A 27,413-nucleotide genomic window follows, 5' to 3' on the forward strand; every position below is an offset into this window, starting at 1 on the left:
CTCAAGTGGGCGGTCAGTTTAAAAACATTATTTTGTTTTTGTTTTCAAAATTAAACTGAAGTGTATTTCACACTAGAAAACCTGATAGACAGTCCTAAGAATTATAATGTCCATGTTTTCTTCTAATTGGAGAAACACACTTTATATTTTTTAAATGATATTTGCAACGGCAATTGCATGTCGAATAACTTGGCAATGTTATTCGTACTGAAAATATTTCGTACCAGTATAAATATAACGAAAACTCAACTCAGCCTGTTTTGACTAATTCTAGGTAAAGCCTTTCCTATGCAAGGTAGACAAGTTATGTATAAAATCTCCTTAGAATATCAATTTATTGATTCAAGAAACATGAAGCAACTTATTTATTTATTTATTTTTTTTTTTTTTGAGCTACAAAGAATATAGCCCGTTTATTCAAAACTTTACACATACATAACATATATACATATATAGATACATACTTCTGAACAGAAAAAAATCATTCAAATATACATCAGTACGTAATTCAATATAATATGTATAATATGATTATTAACAAAAAACTATAAGAACATTCAAATATACATCAGTATGTAGTTCAATATATTATGATTGTATGATGATTCGAATGTGGGCGTGTAAAGTATGATGTTTTGTTAGAGATAAGAGTCTAAAGGCATCAGAGAGTTAGAGTATGATTTGGGAAAAAGGATAATTCAAGGAGAAAAGGTAACTAAAATGGTCCGAAGAAAGTAACAGTATCCTTCACTTAACCTCCTAAATGTTGGGAATGTCGCAATTTATAGCGGCAGCCGATCCCATTTTTTGTTATAGCTGGTTATTTTATTCTTTTTTAATGCTATGTGCTTTTCAATTTCTTTCTTTGTTTTGAGATAGTTAATAAACGATTCAATCCTTGGATTATGATTTCCTAATTTGCATTTATATATAAAGTATTTTGCTAAGATTATGATGTAATTTATTATCTGTTGAGTTGGAGAAATGAAACATTTTGGAAGTTTAATGTATATTCTATACCTTTGTTATTTAAGAATTGTTTGATACATGACCAAAAGTCTTGTACGATTTGGCATTCCCAAAAGAGATGGTTCAAAGATTCTATCTCCATGTTACAAAAATCGCATAAGCTAGATTCGATTATTTTGCACTTATGCAGAAACTGATTAGTTGCTATAATCCTTTTAAGATATTTATATTGGAAAACCCTTAATTTTGAGTCTATACAACTAGAAAAAGTCGCACTATATATCATTTTCCAATTTAAATTTTCATAAACACTATTCCATTTAATTTCAGATTGTTTATTGTCATTGTGTTTTGTTTTCTCTGATATTGTTTATATAGTAATTTTATTTGGTTTTTTAACTTTCTGAATAGTTCAAATAATGTCTCTGCCTCATCATATTGATTATCATTTTTTAGCTTTTCCTTCCATTCACTTGGAATATTAGAGACGATTGTATGATAATTAAGGAATTCTGAATTGTTTAGATTAAACCTATTTTGAACTGTTACAAATGGCAAAAACTGATTTTTTCTAAAGTCGTATATATTTCTAATGTATTTAACTCCAGCTGTAAACCATTCATTATAGTACATGGTTTTATTTTCATTTTTATAAAAGAGTTGTTCCATATGATTTCATTTTACACACTTCATACATCTGAGTTGAAGTTTATACGTGCCCAACTTATAAGTACGTCTTTTAGGAATGTGTTTTTTATTTTCCTTTTATATCGTTTTCAAAGATGTTTGCTTCAAATAACAGGTTACCGCCAAATTTTTGTATTTCTTTTTTGTATATATCTTTCCAGAAGCCTGTATTTCAATATTTGTTATGCGCTTTACCCAACTTGCTTTTATTGAGCTTATATATGCTTTTATATCTATCATCTTAAGTCCGCCTTCTGCATATTCTTTTTTTATTACATTTCGTGCGATTTTTTCTGGGTTTATTATCCCACAGAAAAGAATATATACGTTTTGTTATATTTGTCAGTATATGTTCTGGAGGATTTTCAAGACCGTTAAAGGGTATATTATTTTAGGTAGAGCGAAGGTCTTTATAACAGTAATTTTTCCAAGTAAAGTTAGTTTGTGTTTTTGCCATCTATTTAAGCAGAGATATAACTGTTCTAATTTATTATTTAAATTCAACTCCACTCTATTCTTTTGATTTGTAAATACAATTCCTAGCGTTGTGGCTTTGTCAGATGTCCAATTAAATGATTTCATCTTGCAAAATATTTTGTCTGTGTGTTTTAGGGACCCGATTCGTAAAATAGTTGACTTTTTTGTGTTTAGTTTTAATCCGGAAAATTGACTAAATTCTTCGATTTTGCTTAGCAAACAGTTAAAAGATTTTTCTGACCCATCTAAGATGAACGTTGCATCGTCAGCAAAAAGTGATTCTTTAATCTCATGGTTTGTTAGGGTTACACCTTTTATATGGGGCTCACAATCTGACTAAAGTACTTGATCTTCTAAACGAAGATCTGAAAAAGACCCATTCATATTCGTCTTCTGTATATTTTGGATTTCCAATATTGCTATTTTTTATTTTCGCAAATCTATTTTTATTTGAACCAATCAGACGACTTGTTCGAAAGTGAAAGAGTAAGAAAAATTTGCATATAGTCCAGGGTTCGAACTCGGGACCTCTCGCATACAGGGCAAGTGTCCTACCGACTGAGCTAACCGGCTATCTGACATCCTACGACATAAGAATTGTAGATATCAAAAACCAAGTTTTTTTTAAGCTTGCAGAATGTTGTAAGTTAGCTTTTGATTGGCTAGCGGAAGGGTCGTCAGAACGAGGCTATCAATAGCTCGTGTTCAGATCCTAAGCGTAGCGTTGTAGGAGATGTACTTTAGTCAGATTGATGGGGCTCATGTTTTACTTTTAGAGAGAGAATTTCTATCACTATGATAAAGAGATAGGGAGAGAGAGGGCAGCCTTGTCTTACGCCACGACTTATACGGAAATATTCAGACAGATGTCCATTATTTGAAACACAGCCTTGCATATGGTTATAAAAAGTAGTCACCCACTGTCTTAAAGAAGTTCCGAAATTAAAGTATTGAAGAGTTTTCATAAGAAAATCGTGATCTAGACTGTCAAATGCTTTTTCAAAATCGGCGAAGAAAAGTAGGCCAGGCTTATTATTTCCATTTAAGAAATCAATTATATCATAAATTAATCTTATATTTTCTCCAATATATCTCCCTTTATTGAAACCAGTTTGCGACTCATCTGTTATATCAGACAGTACATTTTTTATTCTATTTGCTATTGCTTTAGTTGCAATTTTATAGTCAATGTTTAAAAGAGATATAGGTCTCCAGTTGTTAAGAGATGACAGATCTTTATCTTTCTTTGGTATCAGATTTATAATTCCTTGTTTTTGTAGTTGAGTTAAGTGACCTAAGTTATAAGAATAATTGATGGAAAACATGAAGCAACTTGTCAATAGACAGATGGAAGTGTCTAGGGGTATTGATCCACACCTCTAGAATCTGATTCTAAAGGTACGAATCCATACCAGTAGACAAGCCTATTTTGGGTTTTCTAGGGGTACGAACCTCCTTTTTCTAGAGATTAAGGGTTATAACCCTTAAATTTTGTTGAAAATGAAATAAAATATGACTTAACCAGTCAGTGTGAGTGTTCACTTAAAACTTGGATCTAAATGGTTTACAGATACCAGCATTCCCCGATTGTTTACATTCTCTTTCAAAACCTAAATAACCGAGGAACTCCTAATGAATACACTGTTCTGTGCTGATTAGTTTGTTGTAAAATAAACTTTTGATAACCGATAAATGAGTGCATGTATAACCCTTAAATGAATTCTATTTGAAATTCAGCAGAAAAAAAATAAATTGAGCATAATAATATGCACCTATTTATTTTGTTATTTAACAAGATATAATGATAATCGGCACAGAACTGATTGTTTAATAATCAATTAACCAACATTAAGTAAAAGAAACTGTTTGTGAAAACGTCCCTTGTATCTCATAACGGCTACCAAATGTGTGGAAAACATAAATACCCTAAGGGTTAATTATCATTAAAAATAGTTTTTTACCCAACATATTAAACATTATTTTGTTTAATCTTTACATCTTTTCTTCTGCCAGTTCGAACACTCATGATTTATTTGGTGTTCCTCGGTTATTTACGTTTCGAAAGAAAATGTAACAAATCGGGTGAACGTTGTTATCTGTAAACCATTTAGATCCAAGTTTAAGGTGAATTCTGATGAAGTCTTATTTGTTATTTCATTTTCAACAAAATTTGAAATGTGAATGACCCTTAATCTCTAGAAAATCGGAGGTCCATACCCCTAGAAAACCCCTTACAGGCTTTTCTAGAGGTACGGATCCGTATCCCTAGACACTTCCAAAACTTCTCTGCAAAGTGAATGTTTTAACATTTATAAGTGTAAATGACACTACCTTTATACAACTTTAATAAACATTCTTTTGACACAATACATAATTTTTAGCTTGACTATTCAAAGAATAGTAATGCTATTGGACTCACCCATGCGTCCGCGTCCCGATTTGGTTAAGTTTTTTATGTAAGCTGGTATCTCAGTAACCACTAATGGGAATGGATTGAAACTTCACACACTTGTTCACTGTGATAAACTGACTTACACTGCACATGTTCCATAACTCTATTTTGCTTTTTTACAAAATTATGCCTCTTTTTCGACTTAGAAATTTTTGGTTAAGGTTTTGTATGTAAGCTGGTATCTCAGTACCCACTAATGGGAATGGATTGAAACTTCACACACTTGTTCACTGTCATGATCTGACATGCACTGTGCAGGTCCCATAACTCTACTTTGCATTTTTACAAAATTAAGCCCCTTTTTCTACTTAGCAGTTTTTGGTTAAGTTTTTATTTGTAAGCTGGTATCTCAGTATCCACTATTTGGAATGGATTGAAACTTCACACACTTGTTCACTGTCATGATCTAACATGCACTATTCAGGTCCCATAACTCTGCTTTGCATTTTTTCAAAATTATTCCCCTTTTTCGACTTAGCAGTTTTTGGTTAAGTTTTTGTATGTAAGCTGGTATCTCAGTACCCACTAATGGGAAAGAACTGAAACTTCACACGCTTGTTCACTGTCATGATATGACATACAGTGCAAAGGTTCAGTAACTCTACTTTGCATTGTTTCAAAATTATGCCCCTTTTACAACTTAGCAGTTTTTGGTTAAATTCTTATATGTAAGCTGGTATCTCAGTACCCACTAATTGGCATGGATTGAAACTTCACACACTTGTCCACTGTCATGAGCTGATAAGCACTGTGCAGGTTTCTATAAGCCTATTTCCCATTTTTACAAAATTATGCCCCTTTTTTGACTTTTGTTTTCATTCAGTTGACAAGGCTGTTGAAGAGTCGGGCATTGCTGTCCTATGACAGCTCTTGTTGAATGATACAATGCTTTAGGGTATAGAGGCTAGGTTGATAAATTTTGTATTTAGACTTTAATTAGTGTTTTAATTTTCATATCATTCTTTTATTGGCATGCAGACAGACATTCTGACATACATTTTAAATGCTTGCTTGTTGTGTTATTTCTCATATGTCATCAAATGAAAATGGAGGCTATCCTTTGATAGAAATTTAAAAAGCTGAATGCATTTGAAAAGAGAATACATTATTATTCTGATTTATAGTAAAAAAGTCTTGGGAAGTTTGTTCAGATGTGGATTTTAAACTAATAATGGAAAAAATGACTAAAGCTATCCTGTACACCCTTAATCAGCATGTATGTAAACAATGGCATGGAGAGAAAAACACATGAATGTTTTGAAAAAAATTAGCTGTTTTCTGTCTGATGTACCAAAAAAAAAACTACTAAATTTCATGTCTTTGAATTGGAATGCTAGAAAAAATTAGTTAGCTATCCGCTATACCCTAAAGCACTGTATATTATTTTTAGATGGTAAAAGAAATTTTGGAAAAAAAAAATAAAAAACTAAGCCTGTTAAATAAGAGAAATTTCCAACATTTCTTATTACTTCCTGTGCAACATATCTTGTAATGTAACTTCATCTTTACCACCTTGTTTGAAACTTCAGGTTGTCTATGTTTGTCTTGGCACAACTACCACAAAAAAAAAAAACATTTTTAAATAGAGACAGAAGCAAACTGATCACTGGACAGCTAGAAAACCTGTAGAGGACAGGCTAGGCGTCCAGTTACCGGACAGTTAGAATGCAGGCTAGCCGTCCAGTAACTTCCAAATCTGAATTATATCAGTTTTAGTAGTTCTGTTTTATAGCATGCAAAAAAACTTCAAACCTCCATAAAAATCACTTGAAGGCAGCAACTTGCTAAAAAAAAAGAATGAAGATAATTAGGACGAAAATATGTTATTTGATCACTTACCATCCTTGTAAGAACAAGTAGTGGTCATAAGTAGTAGTCTTTAAAGATGCATTTATTACAGTTAAGTCAATTACAGAAAGTGCAGTTCCTACTATATCATCATTTTTGGAAATTTATATTTTATCAAAGTTGCTTGGACAAAAAAGATTTCATGACCTGGTTTTGAGAAAAATAGTACTTGAAAAGTACTCGCATTTTGTCGCAAATTTTCTGTATGAACCATGTATAGGATATGCAGATTATGCTGGTGTTCCAGTTACTGGTCCTCCAAACCGAGTTTCTAGAGGTCCAGTTGTCAGGTTTCTAGTCACCACTTGGATTTATCTCTGAAACTGTTTGGACTATTTCAGACTGTACAAGTTGCTATGAAGCGTGCTTCCTCATCAGATAGGTCCTCACTGGGCCCTTTAAGGATTCGGAATGAAGACAGTTCTCGCAACAGTCGGAACTCCATATCAAATTCAGGTTAGTAAGGCCTTGCTTGGCTCAGTGTTGCAAACCAGATTTGGAGAACAGTCTTGAATCTCAAGCAACTAGTTAGCTGTTTTTGAGCATAGTTGTGAAATTTACCAAGTCAAGGCTGTATTTGTACCCCCCCGACAACAAAGTTGTAAGGTGGGGTATACTGGTTTCAGGTTGTCTGTCTGTCTGTCCGTCTGGCCGTCTGTCCGTAGACGCAATCTTGTGCGCACTATCTCTCCTTACCCCCTTGACAGAATTTAATGAAACTTCACACAAGTGATCAGTACCAACAGTAGTTGTGCATGGGGCATGTTACGTTCTTTTAGAACAAAAATTTGAAAAGTTATGGGACTTTGTTTTTTTTGTTACTATACTATATACATAGACACAATCTTGTGCGCACCATCTCTCCTCATCCCCTTGACACAATTTAATGAAACTTCACACAAGTGATCAGTACCAACAGTAGTTGTGCATGGGGCATGTTAGGTTCTTTTAGAAAAAAATTTTGCAGAGTTATGGGACTTTGTTTTTTTTTACTATACTATATACATAGACACAATCTTGTGCGCACCATCTCTCCTCATCCCCTTGACACAATTTAATGAAACTTCACAAAAGTGATCAGTAACAACAGTAGTTGTGCATGGGGCATGTTAGGTTCTTTCAGCGACAAAAATTGCAGAGTTATGGGACTTTGTTTCTTGTTAACATACTATGTACATACAGTCTGCATATGCAGTCTTGTGCGTGCCTAATCTACCAAACCCTTGCACACAATTTAATGAAACTTCACACAAGTGATCAGTACCAACCCCAGTTGTGCATGGTGCATGTTACATTCTTTTAGATAAATATTCTGCATAGTTATGGGACTTTGTTTTTTGTTACTATACTGTATACATACAGTCTATATACATCAGGGTTGCCAGCAGTCTTGAAAAGTCAGGGAAATTGGTTTCTTTTTCAAGGTCAGGGAATTGTCAGGGAATTTTAAAATTTGGTTAGTGAAAAATGAAAATCCTGGAAAGTCAGGGAAAAGTCAGGGAAAATAATTTCAAAGCTCGAAGAAGTTAATCATTTTAAACTTTTGTGGCTATGGCAGTCTTCAAGCATTAAATTTAAGTAATTAAAAACTAAAGTTTAATGATGTAATACTGTAACATGCATTTAATTTGTTTAAATCCCCCCATTTTTCTTTAAACGCTGATTTTGCTTGAAAACTGAAAGGCTTTGCAACCCTTGCCTCCAGAGCTAATAAACTAACATTTTTTTTAGCTCACCTGTCACAAAGTGACAAGGTGAGCTTTTGTGATCGCGCGGTGTCCGTCGTCCGTCAGTCCGTGCGTGCGTGCGTGCGTCCGTAAACTTTTGCTTGTGACCACTCTAGAGGTCACATTTTTCATGGGATCTTTATGAAAGTTGGTCAGACTGTTTATCTTGATGATATCTAGGTCAAGTTCGAAACTGGGTCACGTGCCATCAAAAACTAGGTCAGTAGGTCTAAAAATAGAAAAACCTTGTGACCTCTCTAGAGGCCATATATTTCAAAAGATCTTCATGAAAATTGGTCAGAACGTTCACCTTGATGATATCTAGGTCAAGTTCGAAACTGGGTCACATGCCTTCAAAAACTAGGTCAGTAGGTCAAATAATAGAAAAACCTTGTGACCTCTCTAGAGGCCATATTTTTCATGGGATCTGTATGAAAGTTGGTCTGAATGTTCATCTTGATGATATCTAGGTCAAGTTCGAAACTGGGTCATGTGCGGTCAAAAACTAGGTCAGTAGGTCTAAAAATAGAAAAACCTTGTGACCTCTCTAGAGGCCATATATTTCATGAGATCTTCATGAAAATTGGTCAGAATGTTCACCTTGATGATATCTAGGTCAAGTTCGAAAGTGGGTCATGTGCCTTCAGAAACTAGGTCAGTAGGTCAAATAATAGAAAAACCTTGTGACCTCTCTAGAGGCCATATTTTTCATGGGATCTGTATGAAAGTTGGTCTGAATGTTCATCTTGATGATATCTAGGTCAAGTTCGAAAGTGGGTCACATGCCATCAAAAACTAGGTCAGTAGGTCAAATAATAGAAAAATCTTGTGACCTCTCTAAAGGCCATATTTTTCATGGGATCTGTATGAAAATTGGTCTGAATGTTCATCTTGATGATATCTAGGTCAGATTCGAAACAGGGTCATGTGCGGTCAAAAACTAGGTCAGTAGGTCTAAAAATAGAAAAACCTTGTGACCTCTCTAGAGGCCATACTTGTGAATGGATCTCCATAAAAATTGGTCAGAATGTTCACCTTGATGACAGCTAGGTCAAGTTTGAAACTGGGTCACGTGCCTTAAAAAACTAGGTCAGTAGGTCAAATAATAAAAAAACCTTGTGACCTCTCTAGAGGCCATACTTTTCATGGGATCTGTATGAAAGTTGGTCTGAGTGTTCGGCTTGATGATATCTAGGTCAAGTTTGAAACTGGGTCAACTGCGATCAAAAACTAGGTCAGTAGGTCTAAAATTATTAAAATCTTTTGACCTCTCTAGAGGCCATATTTTTCAATGGATCTTCATGAAAATTGGTCAGAATGTTCACCTTGATGATATCTAGGTCAGTTTCAAAACTGGGTCACGTGCGATCAAAAACTAGGCCAGTAGGTATAAAAATAGAAAAACCTTGTGACCTCTCTAGAGGCCATATTTTTCATGTGATCTTCATGAAAATTAGTGAGAATGTTCACCTTGATAATATCTAGGTAAAGTTCAAAACAGGGTCACGTACCTTCGAAAACTAGGTCAATAGGTCAAATAATAGAAAAACCTTGTGACCTCTCTAGAGACCATATTTTTTAATGGATCTTCATGAAAATTGGTCAGAATTTTTATCTTGATAATATCTAGGTCAAGTTTAAAACTGGGTCACATGAGCTCAAAAACTAGGTCACTATGTCAAATAATAGAAAAAACGACGTCATACTCAAAACTGGGTCATGTGGGAAGAGGTGAGCGATTCAGGACCATCATGGTCCTCTTGTTTGTTATTTTGTAGGAAAGTGACACATGAAGAGAGCCTACAACTAACATTATTCTAATACACATTTTTTGTTGTAGGTACTCCAGGTGTTTTCTGTTTGTTAAATAATATCATAACATACACATCTAAGTACATTGTTGATGGCATGTATTATAAACAAGTTACTATTTCAGGCACTTCCCTACTAGCATGACAAACTAACCAGCTAACCTTGTTATTATCAATGCTTTATTGTTATACCACTAGGAAACTATTGAGAGATCTTGGGTTTTGAGAGAGATGTTTTGCCAATAGGATTCCAATAGTCTTGCTACTACAGTATTAGTCATGATGCTTTATTGTTTTTGCCACAGTAACTAGGACACTGTATATTAAGAGATCTTGGAATTTGAGAGTGATGCTTTGTCAGTATGATTCCAATGTTCTTCCTATTAGTCATGGTGTTTTATTGTTTTTGTCTCTAGGAAACTGTATAATAACAGATCTTGGATTTTTGAGAATGATATTTTGCTAATACTAGCAGGGTTCCAATGGTCTTGTTATTAACCATACTTTATTGTTTTTACCATGAGGAAAGTGTACCTTAAAAGATGTTAGATTTTTGATAGTTACATGTCTTGCAAAGATGCTTTTGATATGTACCTCTTAATAATTAGGTTTCACTGACCAATAGTCACAATTATGTTTCATTGACTTGACCACCAAACAATCATACAAGAAAGAAAACCATGCTTATTAACATTGTGTTTGATGTTTATGTTTAATATATTGGAAAATAAATACAAAACATTTGGGAAAAAATAATGGGAGGATTGGACGGCTATAGGGGAGGTCAAGAGACCGTTTAAATGTTTGGCGGTTTTGGTCAGTGAAAAACATGAATTGGTCAGGGAAAAGTCAGGGAATTTTATTCACCCAGAGTGCTGGCAACCCTGTAACATACAGTCCACATAATTATGCAGTCTTGTGTGCGTCAAATTGCAATGTACTGTGTCAGTGCATGCGGGGGGTACATTCATCACCTTTAGTGATAGCTCTAGTCTAAGACTGGTTGCCACTGTGTAATTGTTACAATATTTATAAGAATATGCTTAACAGTCAGGGGTATAACTGTTTCAAGTTATCGCAGTTTATAACCCATTTCAGTTATTTCTTATACTTTCATAACTTGTTTCAGTTATCATAAAATATTACAAAGCCCTCCTGTGCCAATTCCTCATTTTGAATGAGACTAATGCAATTATTTCCTGAATCCTTGAACTTTTATCTTTCCAGCTATGAAGTAAAAAAAATTTACGCGAGACTGATAAAGTTTTACACAAAAGTTTTAAAGCTATAAAACTCGTAACATCCCATTATGCTTACCAGGTCATGAGCAGACTAAAAGAGAATTGGATTAACCACAGTTTGCTACTAATTTCACTTTAAAGGTCACTTTGTGAGAACAGCAAAAAGACGTTTTTTGAATAACTTACCTGAGTTAACTATATTTTATAACTAATACAGGTTATAAAATGCTTGAATTATGTTGAAAAAGTAACTGAAATAGGTTACATCACTTAAAACAGTTATACCCCTGACTGCTTAAGGGTCTTGAAAACTTCAAAAAAAATTCAAAAGTTCATGGATTGAATAGAAGTTTTTAAAGGTATATATTTGTTAATAGTATAAACTGTATATAGAAAGTAAAAGTAAAAGCAAGCTGTCAGTTTCAGCAAGAGCAATCATAGTTTATTATTTACATATAGTTTATTTATTACAGTCTGTGACAGAGGTATCCAAGATCACTTGGACAGCTACAAGTTAGCTCAGCTTATCACAAGTACTTGTTATCCCACATAGTAAAACCCTTTGTAACCAACTTCCAAGTAGCATTGCAACACTACCTGACTTTGACCAGTTCAAGCAGGCTGTTAAGATGATATTTTACCTCGAGTCATGAAACCATGTACAGTGGTAGGAAGGGGGTGGGGAGGGTAACAGCAGTGTCCTATGGACACGCATCTAGTTTTATTAGCTCACCTGTCACAAAGTGACAAGGTGAGCTTTTGTGGTCGCGCAGTGTCCGTCATCTGTCCGTGCGTGCATCCGTCTGTAAACTTTTGCTTGTGACCACTCTAGAGGTCACATTTTTCATGGGATCTTTATGAAAGTTGGTCAGAATGTTCATCTTGATGATATCTAGGTCAAGTTCGAAACTGGGTCATGTGCCATCAAAAACTAGGTCAGTAGGTCTAAAAATAGAAAAACCTTGTGACCTCTCTAGAGGCCATATATTTCACAAGATCTTCATGAAACTTGGTCAGAATGTTCACCTTGATGATATCTAGGTCAAGTTCGAAACTGGGTCACGTGCCGTCAAAAACTAGGTCAGTAAGTCTAAAAATAGAAAAACCTTGTGACCTCTCTAGAGGCCATATATTTCACAAGATCTTCATGCAAATTGGTCAGAACGTTCACCTTGATAATATCTAGGTCAAGTTCGAAACTGGGTCACGTGCCATCAAAAACTAGGTCAGTAGGTCAAATAATAGAAAAACCTTGTGACCTCTCTAGAGGCCATATTTTTCATGGGATCTGTATGAAAGTTGGTCTGAATGTTTATCTTGATGATATCTAGGTCAAGTTCGAAACTGGGTCATGTGCGGTCAAAAACTAGGTCAGTAGGTCTAAAAATAGAAAAACCTTGTGACCTCTCTAGAGGCCATATATTTCATGAGATCTTCATGAAAATTGGTCAGAATGTTCACCTTGATGATATCTAGGTCAAGTTCGAAAGTGGGTCATGTGCGGTCAAAAACTAGGTCAGTAGGTCAAATAATAGAAAAACATTGTGACCCCTCTAGAGGCCATATTTTTCATGGGATCTGTATGAAAATTGGTCTGAAAGTTCATCTTGATGATATCTAGGTCAAGTTTGAAAGTGGGTCATGTGCCGTCAAAAACTAGGTCAGTAGGTCAAATAATAGAAAAACCTTGTGACCTCTCTAAAGGCCATATTTTTCATGGGATCTGTATGAAAATTGGTCTGAATGTTCATCTTGATGATATCTAGGTCAAGTTCGAAACAGGGTCATGTGCGGTCAAAAACTAGGTCATTAGGTCTAAAAATAGAAAAACCTTGTGACCTCTCTAGAGACCATACTTGTGAATGGATCTCCATAAAAATTGGTCAGAATGTTCACCTTGATGATATCTAGGTCAAGTTTGAAACTGGGTCACGTGCCATAAAAAACTAGGTCAGTAGGTCAAATAATAAAAAAACCTTGTGGCCTCTCTAGAGGCCATACTTTTCATGGGATCTGTATGAAAGTTGGTCTGAATGTTCATCTTGATGATATCTAGGTCAAATTTGAATTTGGGTCAACTGCGGTCAAAAACTAGGTCAGTAGGTCTAAAATTATTAAAATCTTTTGACCTCTCTAGAGACCATATTTTTCAACGGATCTTCATGAAAATTGGTCAGAATTTTTATCTTGATGATATCTAGGTCAAGTTCAAAACTGGGTCACATGAGCTCAGAAACTAGGTCACTATGTCAAATAATAGAAAAAACGACGTCATACTCAAAACTGGGTCATGTGGGAAGAGGTGAGCGATTCAGGACCATCATGGTCCTCTTGTTTATTTATTTCTTTTTGTTTCTCAAATTTTTCTCAAAAGCTTCTCCACAAGAGGAGGGGGGAAATATTTTAAAAATCTTTTCATGAAAATTTGACAGGAAGAGTCTGAGAAACGAAATGTCAAGGAATACTGGCCTAACATGTAATTTCATGATTACTTGCAGCTCGTACATCAAAGAGTGGCAGATCTTTATCTGGTAACCGAATGTCGACTGGAGGTCGCCCTTCAATTTCAAACAGTAGGCCGTCAATCTCAGGCAACAGGAAGTCTATGTCACAAGTTCCTAGGTTTGGTCAGGCACAAAAAAGCAGGTAAGAAAATTTGCAAAGCAAGATATTAAGTTGTGTATGTTTAAAATGAGGTATGCTAAAATTTGGGGTGAAATTTTTCCCAATTAATAGAATTATTTCTTTAAACTTTGGATATTAAGGACAATCATCTAAGAAAAAAAAACTCTGCAATATAAATAATAGGTCATCGGTATTGAAAAAAGAGTTATCTGCCCTTGAAACGTCATTTTCCCTTAAAATGTTGTTTTCACGGGCAGATTACTCATTTTCAGTACTGGTGATCTATGATTTTCATTGCATATTTTTGTGCCCCCCCCTGAGTGGTGGGGGCATATAGATTTGGTCTTGTCCGTCCGAAGTTCGTGACACGCCTAGCTCAAAAAGTTTTTCATATAAATTCATGAAACCTTGCATGAGTCTTTATCATGATATGAACTTGCGCACCTCCTATTTTTCGTCTGGCTCCGCCCGCTATTTTTAGAGTTATGGCCCCTGAAATAGTCAAAAATGCACATTATCACTTTGTGACACGCCTAGCTCAAAAACTATTTGATATAGATCCATGAAACCTTGCATGTATATTAATCATGATATGAACTTGCGCACCTCCTAATTTTTATTTGGGTCCGCCCCCTATTTTCAGTGTTATGGCCCCTGAAATAGTCAAAAATGCACATTTTCACCTTGTGACACGCCTAGCTCAAAAAGTATTTCATACAAATTAATGAAACCTTGCATGAGTCTTTATCATGATATGAACTTGCGCACCTCCTATTTTTCATCAGGCTCCGCCCACTATTTTTAGAGTTATGGCCCCTGAAATAGTCAAAAATGCATATTTTCACCTTGTGACACGCCTAGCTCAAAAAGTATTTGATATAGATTCATGAAACCTTGCATGTGTATTAATCATGATATGAACTTGCGCACCTCCTATTTTTCATTTGGGTCCGCCCCCTATTTTCAGAGTTATGGCCCCTGAAATAGTCAAAAATGCACATTTTCACCTTGTGACACGCCTAGCTCAAAAAGTATTTCATATAAATTGATGAAACCTTGCATGATTCTTTATCATGATATGAACTTGTGCACCTTCTATTTTTTATTTGGCTCTGCCCCCTATTTTTTGAGTTATGGCCCCTGAAATAGTCAAAAATGCACATTTTCACCTTGTGACGCGCCTAGCTCAAAAGTATTTGATATAGATTCATGAAACCTTGCATGTGTATTAATCATGATAAGAACTTGCGCACCTCCTATTTTTCTTTTGGTCTGCCCCCTATTTTTTGAGTTATGGCCCCTGAAATAGTCAAAAATGCATATTTTCACCTTGTGACACGCCTAGCTAAAAAAGTATTTCATATAAATAGACCTTGCATGAGTCTATATCAAGATATGAACTTGCGTACCTCTTATTTTTCGTCTGGCTATGCCCCCTATTATTAGAGTTATGGCCCCTGAAATAGTCAAAAATGCACATTTTCACCTTGTGACGCGCCTAGCTCAAAAGTATTTGATATAGATTCATGAAACCTTGCATGTGTATTAATCATGATAAGAACTTGCGCACCTCCTATTTTTCTTTGGGTCTGCCCCCTATTTTTTGAGTTATGGCCCCTGAAATAGTCAAAAATGCACATTTTCACCTTGTGACACCCCTAGCTAAAAAGTATTTCATATAAATTGATGAAACCTTGCATGAGTCTATATCAAGATATGAACTTGCGTACCTCCTATTTTTCGTCTGGCTATGCCCCCTATTTTTAGAGTTATGGCCCCTTAAATAGTCAAAAATGCACATTTTCACCTTGTGACGCGCCTAGCTCAAAAAGTATTTAATATAAATGGTTGAAAACTTGCATAAGTCTTTATCGTGATATAAACTTGCACACCTCTAATGTTTTGGCAGGTTCCACCCCTATTTTTAAAGTTATGGCCCCTGAAATAGTAAAAAAATGCGCTTTTTCACCTAATTATGTGCCTAGCTCAAAAAGTATTAGATGTAAATTCAGGAAACCTTGCAGGAGTCTTTATCATGATGTGGCCTTGCACTCTTGGCATTCTTCTTGAGAATCTTACTCTTATTACAGAGTTATGGCCCTTGAAATAGCCAGTATAGTGGATTTTTTGTTTGTGATGCTCATAGCTCAAAAAGTATAGGGCCTAGAATAATGAACCCTTTTCATAAAATGTTTGTTGAGGCTATACCCCATTAAGACTGCAAACATTTGAATTATTGCCCTTATTTGTGACTAATGTACCAGTGGGGGGCACACCCTGTGTCCTAAGACACATTCTAGTTGTTTTTTAGACGATTGTTCTTTAATATCCAAAGTTTGAAGAAATTCTATTACTGGGAAAATTTTTGCCCATCTCATATACAAGGAATTCTAGCGTACACCTTTAACATTTCTGGCAATGCCTTTTCTTAGGAAGTTTATGCTTGCTAGCCAGATTGGTAAATGCAACATTCTGCATTAACAATGATAAACAAGAAAGAAACTCGGGGTCAGATATAATTTTTATGTATATTTTATCATATCAGTACTAAATGGGCTTTCCTTCAGGTGAATAACATTAAGAATAAAGTGTATATCAGTTTTAGATAAATTCAATATTTGGGTTAGTGTGTTGAAACAGTTTAGGTACTGATTTGTGCTTTTGTTGACCATTTCAGTTTAATACAGATAAATTTCTCAAATTTAATGCCAAGAAGATTTTTCCATGTTATTTTCTATTTTTTTGAAAGACTGAAGAGTTTGAATTTACCTTGGTTTCCATTGTCCATTAAAGAATTTGGATTTTTCAGAACTGCCAGAATTCCCCTACATAACTGTTGTGAAAAAAAAGACATTTTAGACTTTAGAAAGTAATATCTCAGGCTTGTCTTTTTAGTTAAAATCCCATGTTTGCACTATTATCATTTGACCTAACATTATTTCACTAGTTAAACTGGTTAAATTACAAGGTTCAGCCCCAAAGGACAAGGAAAGAACGTTTGCTGAGATTATTATATGGATATTTTGTATGGAGGGAAGTGCCTTGAATATATTTTGTCATATAGAGATCTTGCATTTTGAAGCATTGCAAGAAATAATATCAGTTAACCTTCAGCCTGCTGGCGGCAAGTGCTTAGCGGACAGTGCAGACCAAGATGAGCCTGCACTGTTCGCTAACACCCCGTCGAATAATAAATAGTACTGCCCAAATTGAATGGTAGACCAGTTCATTCTAGAAATTTAGCAGGGTAAAGGTTAATTTCCTCATGCTTCAGGTTTTTGACCGGACTTTTTATATCTGTGGAAACAAGTTTTGATTATATATCTAAGATTTACTGAATAGATGTACATGTACCGGTATTAAAATATGATATCTTAGTGCTATTCTGTGAAAGCACTGTTAAGCTATATATATGTGTGTTGTTACAGGTTGTCTCGAGGAAGTGGTGTAGGTATGAGGAGCAATGGTGTACCAAAAGATCCACGACCTGTATCGGACAAGTCATACCAACTGAAATCTATCAAGACAGTTCTAGAGGTATGGTGTTTTCACTACATGTTTTGATACCTGTGATACCAGTACATGTATGAACTGGTATGAGTGATGGTACGACTGTGCACTTTGAATGAGTGGAAAATGACTTTACTATTCATTTTATACTTGTAATTTCTTCAGGTGGACCTGTTTCATTTCATGAAAATTTTAAATTCATTTCAGCATTATAGAATATTATTCTAATATTTCATATACTGTAAACCTAGAAATGTTCGCGGATACTATATTTCGCGATTTTCAAAACATCAACATTTTCGCGGATACAAATCTTCGCGGAATCATATCCATCGCGAATCCCGCGAATATGAAGTCACAAGTGAACATATTTAGTATAATAAGGTAAGTATCACTGCATAGTTGCATTTATAGTATTCTCGAAAACATTCAGTTTTATTGTACCCTTCAGTTATAAATGCACCCTAATCCTTTTCATCCATATCAACGGTTATTCACATTTTCAATTATTGACAGTCAGTAAATTGCTGTTATTACACTGTCACTTGTTTGCCATTTAAATAGGCGATTAATCCACACTTGGCAGAAATAGACACAATATTTTACTTACAAATAATATATCGTATTGGCTGCCGACTGCAAATTGCATGTTTATGTCGTTCGATAGATGCATATTGTTTTTGTTTTTATCCCCTGTTTGTCTTACGGATCGATATTGAAAATGCTGTTGCTTCATAAATAAGTAAATTGTAAATCAATTGAACTAATGTGGATTTGTGCACTCATGTTATACAGTTACGGTACTAGAATATGAATTATTAATATCCAGGTGTGTGTGTCCACAGAACCATTTTATAGCGATCTATATAAGCTGAAGCTAGAATCTTTCGCGTTTTTGTTAGAACAGAGTTTTTCGCGGCTATTTAATTTCACTGAAATATACTACCCGCGAAAGGCGCTAATTTAAAAAGCGCAAAAACAATTCTAGGTTTACAGTATACAGTTATATTGAATTAACAACAGTTAAACTGCTGTTAATATTAATATTACTGTATGTATAAAATATTGCTACATGAATTATTTAAAATTAAATTATGCTTGAAGGACTAATTCCCTATCGTTGCTGATTGTGCAGTATATCTTATCCTGACAACATCTTATCCTGACAATATCTTATCTACCAAAGCATAAGTATCTTTACAATGATGCAAATTTTAATTTACTGCATAAATCAACTGTACACTTACCTTGTATCATTAAGTTATATGCAGTTACAAACATATGAATGTGCACTATAACTATGCATGACATATTATTTAATTAAGATGCTTAAAAGCAAAAGCATGAAAATTATTCATACAATAAGATATTGGAGCGAATGAATTGGACTGAATCCATTACATTTTTAAAACTCTAGAGAATAATTATATTTCATCTAGAATGAATACAATGTATTTTAATTTCTGATTTTAGTTTTTAACAGAGCGAGGATACCCACATAACATTACCCCAAAAATATTGCAATCACCAACATCAAAAGATTTCTTCAAAATATATGAGGTAAGTCAAAAGCTTGTTTTTCTTTCTCAGGCTCCGCCTTCATTAAAATATTCAATTGTCTCTCTTATCAGTGAATATATATTTTGATATCACACTGCAAACAAACAAATATCCTCTATTTAATTTTTTTTTTAAAAACATAGCCACTAGTGTTATAAGTATAAAAATATTCAAATACAGGCAGTATTTCAAAGTTATTTTTGCTATACCTGTTTGAGCTTGAAACTTTGGTCATTGAAATAGTCATCATAGCCATCTTGTTTAATATTAAAAAAAATATACTCTATGCATTATGAGTGTGTTTCAAATCTGTATTGACCTTCACTGAAGTATTGGACGCAGTAATCAGGAATTGAACTAAATGCATGCAGTTCATGATGTCCGGAATATCTAAAAGATGTGTTTTCTTTTCCTGTTACAGTTCATATATGGATTCATATCTCCGAAGTACAAGATATCACCGAAACCAGAGGAAGAGATTCCACGTATCTTGAAGTTGATTGGCTATCCATTTCTGATATCTCGAACGTCTATGTTTGCTATTGGCAGTCCACACACATGGCCGCACATCCTTGTGGCTTTGACATTTCTCATTGAGCTTATCAATGTGAGTATCTAGTGCTAAAGTGTTTTTAATGGCAGGTAATGGTATGTATGGCAACTTTATATCTTTAGTGGTAGAGAAAGACCACAGATTCCTTATGTGAGTTATTTCTGGCTTTCGGACTGATAAGTTTGTGGAATTTCACCATTGACTTGACCTTTAGCCTGCTAAATTTCTAAAATAGACTGGTCTGTCATTCAATTTAGGCAGTACTGTTTATTATTCCAAGGGGTGTTCAATGAAAATTTCCTGACTGGATAGCAAACAGTGCAGACCATGATCAGCCTGTACGTATCTGCAGGGTGATCTTGATCTGTGCTGGTCGCAAAGGCAGAACAGAATCACTTGCTGCCAGCAAGCTAAATGTTAAATTTAAAGTATTTACAGTCATCATTGGAGCATCTGATTGATATGAAATAAAATGCTGGAACACATGCAGGAAATCTTGTAGAAAGAATACAGTCTGCAGTTCTACTGAAATACAAAAATAGGAAGGTTGATTGATTCAGCTATATTATAACATTCACTGTACTGTTTCTGCTATATATCATTTTTACTGAAAAATTTAGTTTGATGTGAAAACATGTTAAAATTCTTCAGTATGGGATGGCAATTGGTGAGCATGTGGAAAATTTGATGTTTCCTCCAGATGACGATGTCTTTGACAGTGAAAGTATGTCAGAAACACAGGTATGATTTATACACTGTTTCATATGTCAGAAACGCAGGTATGATTTAAAGATTGTTTCATGTCAGAAACGGTGGTATGATTTAAAGACTGTTTCATATGTCAGAAACACAGATATGATTTAAAGACTGTTTCATATGTAAGAAACACAGGTATGATTTAAAGACTGTTTCATATGTCAGAAACACAGATATGATTTATACGCTGTGTCACATATCAGAAACACAGGTATGATTTATACACTGTATCATATATCAGAAACGCAGGTCAATATATATACTGTTTCATATGTCAGAAACACAGGTATGATTTATTCACTGTTTCATATGTCAGAAACACGGGTATGATTTAAAGACTGTTTCATGTCAGAAACGGTGGTATGATTTAAAGACTGTTTCATATGTCAGAAACACAGATATGATTTAAAGACTGTTTCATATGTCAGAAACACAGGTATGATTTAAAGACTGTTTCATATGTAAGAAACACAGGTATGATTTAAAGACTGTTTCATATGTCAGAAACACAGATATGATTTATACGCTGTGTCACATATCAGAAACACAGGTATGATTTATACACTGTCATATGTCAGAAACACAGGTATGATTTATAGACTGTTTCATATGTCAGAAACACAGGTATGATTTATATACTGTTTCATATGACAGAAACACAGGTATGATTTATACACTGTTTCATATGTCAGAAACACAGGTATGATTTATACACTGTTTCATATGTCAGAAACACGGGTATGATTTATACACTGTTTCATATGTCAGAAACACGGGTATGATTTATACACTGTTTCATATGTCAGAAGACCGCCTCGGTAGCCTAGTGGTAGAGCGTCCGCTTCGAGTCCGGGAGGTCGTGGGTTCGATCCCGGCCGCGTCATACCAAAGACGTAAATAATGGTACTAGCAGCTTCCTCGCTTGACGCTCAGCATTAAGGGGATAGTGCTAGGACTGGTCAGCCCGGTGTCAGTATAATGTGACTGGGTGGGGTATCATGCCACGTGTCTACGGCGTGATATTCCAGTGAGGCAGCACTATAAAGTTGGGCATTGTGCTCACTGCTACAAGTAGACACCGTCGTTTATATGACTGAAAAATTGTTGAAAAAGACGTTAAACCCGATCACACACACACACTCATATGTCAGAAACACGGGTATGATTTATACACTGTTTCATATATCAGAAACACAGGTCAGTGTAATATTGAACATACAAATTGTTTTAACAATTTACAATTACTTGTGTTTTTTTGCATTATTTCCAGTAGTAAAAAGGTCAGAGGACAGAATTTTTCTCATAGTTATTTCTGACCTTCTCTGGAACAGAACTTTAAATTCCAATTTAAAAATTTCGCATAGTGTGTTGTTCACTACTGTTTTACTATATCTTGTATTATGTCAATTGTATGTCATCATGGGTTTTGTAGCCTATAGTATATGAAAGTAATAAAGTTATCTGTTCTATATACTGTTTCATATGTCAGAAACACAGGTCAGTATATAAACTGTTTCCTGTCAGTAACACAAATATATACACATATGGTGTGTTTAATGTCACTTAGAAAACTGGTATTTCTTACTTATATTTTTTATCTTAAATTCTACTAGAGCTATAGCTTTGAAATTTTATACATTCGTCTATTATAACTAGCTGAGCAAGAAGGCTAAGAATCACAGCTTGATTCTTCATATTGCCTAATGTCTGGCACTAACAGACAGGTGTTGTTACCCTCAGGTGGTGCTTTTGTTTGGTTGACAGATTCATTCTCTTGAACATTATGTCAGAAACAGGTACTACTGTAAAAGCAGAAACTTATGCGAGGGTTTAATTTTTGCTATATTCATGAGGCCCTATATCTCTCGAAAATTAATCCTTGTGTAAATATTTACCATTGGTATAATTAAAATTAAAGTAGGATACCATTTTAATAATTTTGCGCATATTAAACCTCGCGAACATACTCAAAATTTCAAATTTGCAAAATTTTGACCCAACGAAAATATGCGTTTTTACAGTAAATGTTAATATTTCAGATATTTCATCAGTATATATGTGGTACATACCATTCATTCATGGATGGTAATGACGAGTATTTGGAAGAAGACAGTAACCTCAGAACAACATTAAGTAAGTAACTGTTACATTTATAGCACCTATACATTAATGTATTTGTTTTGGGAAACTGAAACAAGTCCTACTACACATAAGAAATAAGAATAACTGATTTTGTTTTGATTTAAAAGAAAACAAAATGATTGGTCTGTTAGCATGAGGCTAATTGGGAGCCCACTTTAGGTTGTCAGAGTAGGTGTTTTCCATTGAAAAGCCATTTTCCATTTATACCCAGCTTTAATTTAGAACTAATATATCCCAAACAATGATTTTGTTACTGAATAAATCGTCTGGAATGCTGATGACAAGGATTATGATCTGAAGATGGAGCCCAACTGATATACACATGTATCTGAATAACAATGATTTTATCTAGGAGAAAATCCCTGTTTCAAATGAATTATTTTACTTCTAACACAATATATCAAGGATTGCTATGTACACCTTGGATGACATTCACCAAATATCTGCCTGTTTTGTATGGTTTTCTTATCCAGCGTGCCTTTGATGTCAAGACTATGATGTAATATTTGTGACATACAGTGATTTTGTTTCCTTATAATGCCACACATTCTAGACAATGAAGAATCAAAAAATCATTTCTTACAGTGTCGGGTTCCAGACAATCAGTGTTCAAGTGCTTAACTCCATCTCCCTACTTTGTTTACTGATATGTTTGGTGTGTGTGTCTTGCATCTATTATCCATACTGTCACCAATATTTGTTTTACAACTGGTTTTCAGTCTTGTTTTATTCCAAAACTAATTCAGGTTGTGCTAGAGTATTTGATAAATGTACCAGTAAGTATATTCCTATAAATCTATGGACAGACTTTTTAGCATAAGTCTGATTTGCAAAGTGATTTTTAAACAAAGCATTGTACTTTTGTTAATTTCTGCTTTTTTGCCAGGACACAAGTTGCTAGGGGCCGGTGGTATTGATGGTTTGATAGATGAGAACAATGCTCTGGAACAACAGTTAGAACTTCTGGAGAAAGATACAGTAAGTGTTTATATAATGCTATATTGAACATTTGATCATATGTTACATTCTAGTTCAGAATTGTTGAATATAAGGAATTCTGTTTTTTGCTAGAAAGGTCTGAAGTTGATTGCTGCTTATATGTAACATGTGGGTGAAAATCGTACCTGTAGACACAGACTGTCTGAAATCATGTGGTGGAGTGAGAAAGTTGATTCAGATCTTGTGCATCATCTTGCCATTCAGTGTAAAGTATGAGAAACGGGTAGAATGAAAGATTACAGGTATATTGAACAAAATTGCTCAGTGGATTCATATCTTAGTACTTAGGTATTTTGAGGTAGCAGTAAATTAAATAACTTTGTGCTTATATATGTTGACACATCCAGGCTTTGATATATTATTTATTTAGTCAGTGTTCAAATTTCATAACGATCCATGCACCCTTTCAGGCACTGTTTAGGCAAACCTTAGTAGATACAGACTGATTATTATTAATATATTTTATTTCCCTTTATTATAAAGGACCGTTTGAAAGCAGCCAATCAGAGGTTAGAATTGTTACAGCACGATGATGAAAGACTGGTTAGTTATTTGAATGAGTTGGAGACACACAAACGACAACAGGAACAACAGTTGTCCGAGGTGGAGGAACGCTGTGCTAATATTGGTAAGGCTATTTTGATGGAGTAAGTTAAAATAGAATTCCCTGGTTCTTGACTTTGATTGAAAAGCAGAGCAATTTACTATCATGAGTTGAATTCTTTTCATATCTTTAAGGCTCACAGCTGTATGAAATCTAATAGGCTGTTCTGTTTGCACTACTGCCTAGAACCAGGAACAGTTGCTGGAATGGATTCGGACAAATAAATATCTCTAGCAAAGAAACTAAAGCAATATTCAGTCACAAGTCTTTTATTCTGACATAACATTTAAGAAATTCTCTGGCTAATGCATGAAGCAGAACATAAAATTCCATACCTCTCCAGAAATTAACAGTTCTATGATTCATATATAGTCTGCTTATGTCATAACCAGGGAAAAACATTTGCCCAATGAGGAGCCAAACAACGGGCCTTTTTATAGTTTTAGCATCCACTCAACATAAGTCAACTGTGTGTGACCTACAGGGAGAAAGTAGCTCATCGTAAGCGATAATACATAAAACCTAGAAAAAACCCCAGAGCAAATGGAAGTAAACAAATGTCATGGAGTTAAAGAACAATATCATTGACATTTTTCACACATTTCTTTCTGGGTAACAATATTACAAACAAATCACTAAGAAAAAATAGTGCTATTGATCAATACTGGGGTTAAGGTCTGACATAAATGTGCACTTCAGAATCAATGATTTAACTTCTGGTTCAGTGTGATAAAAAATATACACTTTTAAATTTACAGTTAGAGTCATGTTAAGATCAGTTGGACGGCCTAATACTAGCACATTACTTTCAAGATTTAATTTAATAGGTTATTTCAGTGCAGACTTCGAAATGAGCCACAGCATGAGAAAACCAACATAGTGCATTTGCGACCAGCATGGATTCAGACCAGCCTGTTCGCTAACGGTTTCTCTAATTACAGTAGGGTTTGAATGAGAACAGTATGGGTCCTGACCAGACAGCACGGATGCGCAGGCTGGTCGCAAATGCACTATGTTGGTTTTCTCAGGATGCGGATCAAATGATTTAATTTCATTTGCAATTTTATTTTATCAGCATAAATTTGTGCTGTTGAAGACAGAACATTTAGAACTTGATGAAAATTAGATCCTTGTAGATTATAAATGATTAGAGAGGATCAAAAGTTTAGAAAATCTAGGTTCATAAGAAATGTTTTATTCAGCTTCAAGGGCGTTAATGCTGAATTGTTTTTCTAAAATTTACCAAAAATTACAACCTCGGAGTCAAAATTTTTTTCTAAAACTTATCAAAAATTATAACAAAGCCATGAGAGTTAATTCAGAATTTGTTTCTAAAAATCATCAAAATTTAGAACCTCAAAGCAGTGAGAGTTAATTCAATAATTGTTTCGAAAAAATTATCAAAAGTTAGAACCTGAAAGCTTCTATTATACAGTCTGGCATGAATATTGTACTTGCAGCAATTGAGCTGGAATCTGAGAATGCAAAGATACTAAAGATGCAGTTGATCTATGAGAACCAGGAGTTCACACAAGAAGACGTGGAGAGAATAAACATGAGACGTAGAGAACTGCAACGTCAGAAAGCAGATGTCGAGAAAAATTGCCAAGGGGTTGATGAGGATATTTGGAAGGAGGAGATAGCTTTGTCAAAAGAAGTAGAACAGGTAATTACCTCAGAAATATTTTACCTTCTTTTTACTTAAAAAAAAGGCAATAGTATTACACAATTCCAGTTCAAATGTTTCAGTACGTTTTTGAAAATAATAGTGTATTGCTTTCTATTGTTTGAGATTACTGTAATTCTGTTGGATTCCATCAGTTTTACTTAAAATGCATTAGAGTACAGATTTTTCAGAGTCCTAAACTTTTGGAAATATAACTCATTGGTAATCTGTAACAATCAGTTTACAATTGAGATTGTTTATGTAAAGTAATATGGCACCTGTGTCTAGTGAATGCAAACTAAAAATACAATATTGATTTAAAAATCTGCAATTTACAGATTCAGACCAAGTGTCAGGCATATAATAAACTGGCTCACAGTTTAAAACTGATCCCTATATCAGCGGAGAACTCATCTGGCATTGACTATGAACTGAAGAAAACAGCCTACAATGACGGCTCTGTGTCCAACTTTCAGGATATCATAAAGGTAAAAACTTTGATAAGTAAGCAGGACATCAAAGAATTTTTTGAGCTATTGTAAAAACTAAAACACAGGACAGCTTAAGCAACCATGCTGTATTGATTAGTATGCTTAAGCTGGTCATTATTTGCCTTTTCTTGAGGCACCCAGACTACATGACTTACTGCTGGGGCAAGAAGTTAAAATTCCATGTCATTGATCAGTATCTTCATTAGTTACGGAGATATACCCATTTTAATTTGAAATAAAGGGAGGTAATTTGACATAAAATCAGTCCATAGTTATCTACCCTGATTGGCTCAGTCCAACTAATGACAATAATGAAATTTCAAAAAAGTCCTATAAGTACTTACTGATATAAATCCATTTTGATTACAATCAGGGGAGGTAATCAGATATAAAATAACTCTGAACCTACGCTTGGATCTGATTTGTCATGGAATCCAAGAATTATTGTTGTTGAAGTTATTTTGGAAGTTTGTATCAAATAAAACCATAAATGAAGTCTCTATATGGCTGCAAAAGCCAAAATAGCCAATTTTGGACCTTTAAGGGGCCATAACTCTGGAACCAATGAAGAAATCTGGCCAGTTGAAGAAAGGAACCAAGATCTTGTGGTGATACAAGTTGTGTGCAAGTTTGGTTAAAATCGAATCATAAATGAAGCTGCTATTGTGCAGACAAGGTCAAAATAGCTAATTTTGGCCCTTTCAGGGGCCATAACTTTGGAACCCATTAAGGGATCTGGCCGGTTCAACTAAGGAATCAAGATCTTATGGTGACACAAGTTTTGTGCAAGTTTGATTAAATTCAAATCATAAATGAAGCTGCTATTGTGCAGACAAGGTCAAAATAGCTCATTCTGGCCCTTTCAGGGGCCATAACTCTGGAACCCATAATGTAATCTCGTCAGTTCAAGAAAGGAACCAAAATCTTATGGTGATACAAGTTGTGTGCAAGTTTGGTTAAAATCAAATCATAAATGAAGCTGCTATTGTGCAGACAAGGTCAAAATAGCTCATTCTGGCCCTTTCAGGGGCCATAACTCTGGAACCCATAACGGAATCTGGCCAGTTCAAAAAAGGAACCAAGATCTTATGGTGATACAAGTTGTGTGCCAGTTTGGTAAAAATCAAATCATAAATAAAGCTGCTATTGTGCAGACAAGGTCAAAATAGCTAATTTTGGCCCTTTCAGGGGCCATAACTCTGGAATCCATAATGGGATCTGGCCAGTTCAAGAAAGGAACTGAGATCTTATGGTGATACAAGTTGTGTGCAAGTTTGGTTAAAATAAAATCATAA

The 27,413-nt window shown here is 34.7% G+C and overlaps 1 protein-coding gene across 1 annotated transcript; it reads left to right on the forward strand.

The window, feature by feature from the left end:
• LOC128556112 (kinetochore protein NDC80 homolog) lies at window positions 1–26,169 on the forward strand. The gene is made up of 12 exons (XM_053540029.1): window positions 1–12; window positions 6,775–6,889; window positions 13,711–13,858; window positions 17,266–17,374; window positions 18,821–18,907; window positions 19,329–19,514; window positions 20,112–20,201; window positions 22,256–22,349; window positions 23,245–23,336; window positions 23,841–23,985; window positions 25,422–25,627; window positions 25,966–26,169. The coding sequence occupies exons 2-12, from the start codon at window positions 6,790–6,792 to the stop codon at window positions 26,167–26,169; spliced, it is 1,461 nt and encodes a 486-aa protein (XP_053396004.1). The 5' UTR covers window positions 1–12; window positions 6,775–6,789.
• Window positions 26,170–27,413: the final 1,244 nt, after the last annotated feature.

The sequence above is a fragment of the Mercenaria mercenaria genome, chromosome 4 (genome assembly GCF_021730395.1).
Source record: "Mercenaria mercenaria strain notata chromosome 4, MADL_Memer_1, whole genome shotgun sequence".
Classification (NCBI taxonomy): Eukaryota; Metazoa; Mollusca; class Bivalvia; order Venerida; family Veneridae; genus Mercenaria; species Mercenaria mercenaria.

Coding starts and splice junctions, on each gene's coding strand:
- LOC128556112 (XM_053540029.1), top strand. CDS start 6,790: ATGAAGCGTGCTTCCTCATCAGATAGGTCCTCACTGGGCCCTTTAAGG. Junction 23,337..23,840: donor AACTTCTGGAGAAAGATACA/GTAAGTGTTTAT, acceptor TTTATTATAAAG/GACCGTTTGAAAGCAGCCAA. Junction 25,628..25,965: donor TGTCAAAAGAAGTAGAACAG/GTAATTACCTCA, acceptor TGCAATTTACAG/ATTCAGACCAAGTGTCAGGC.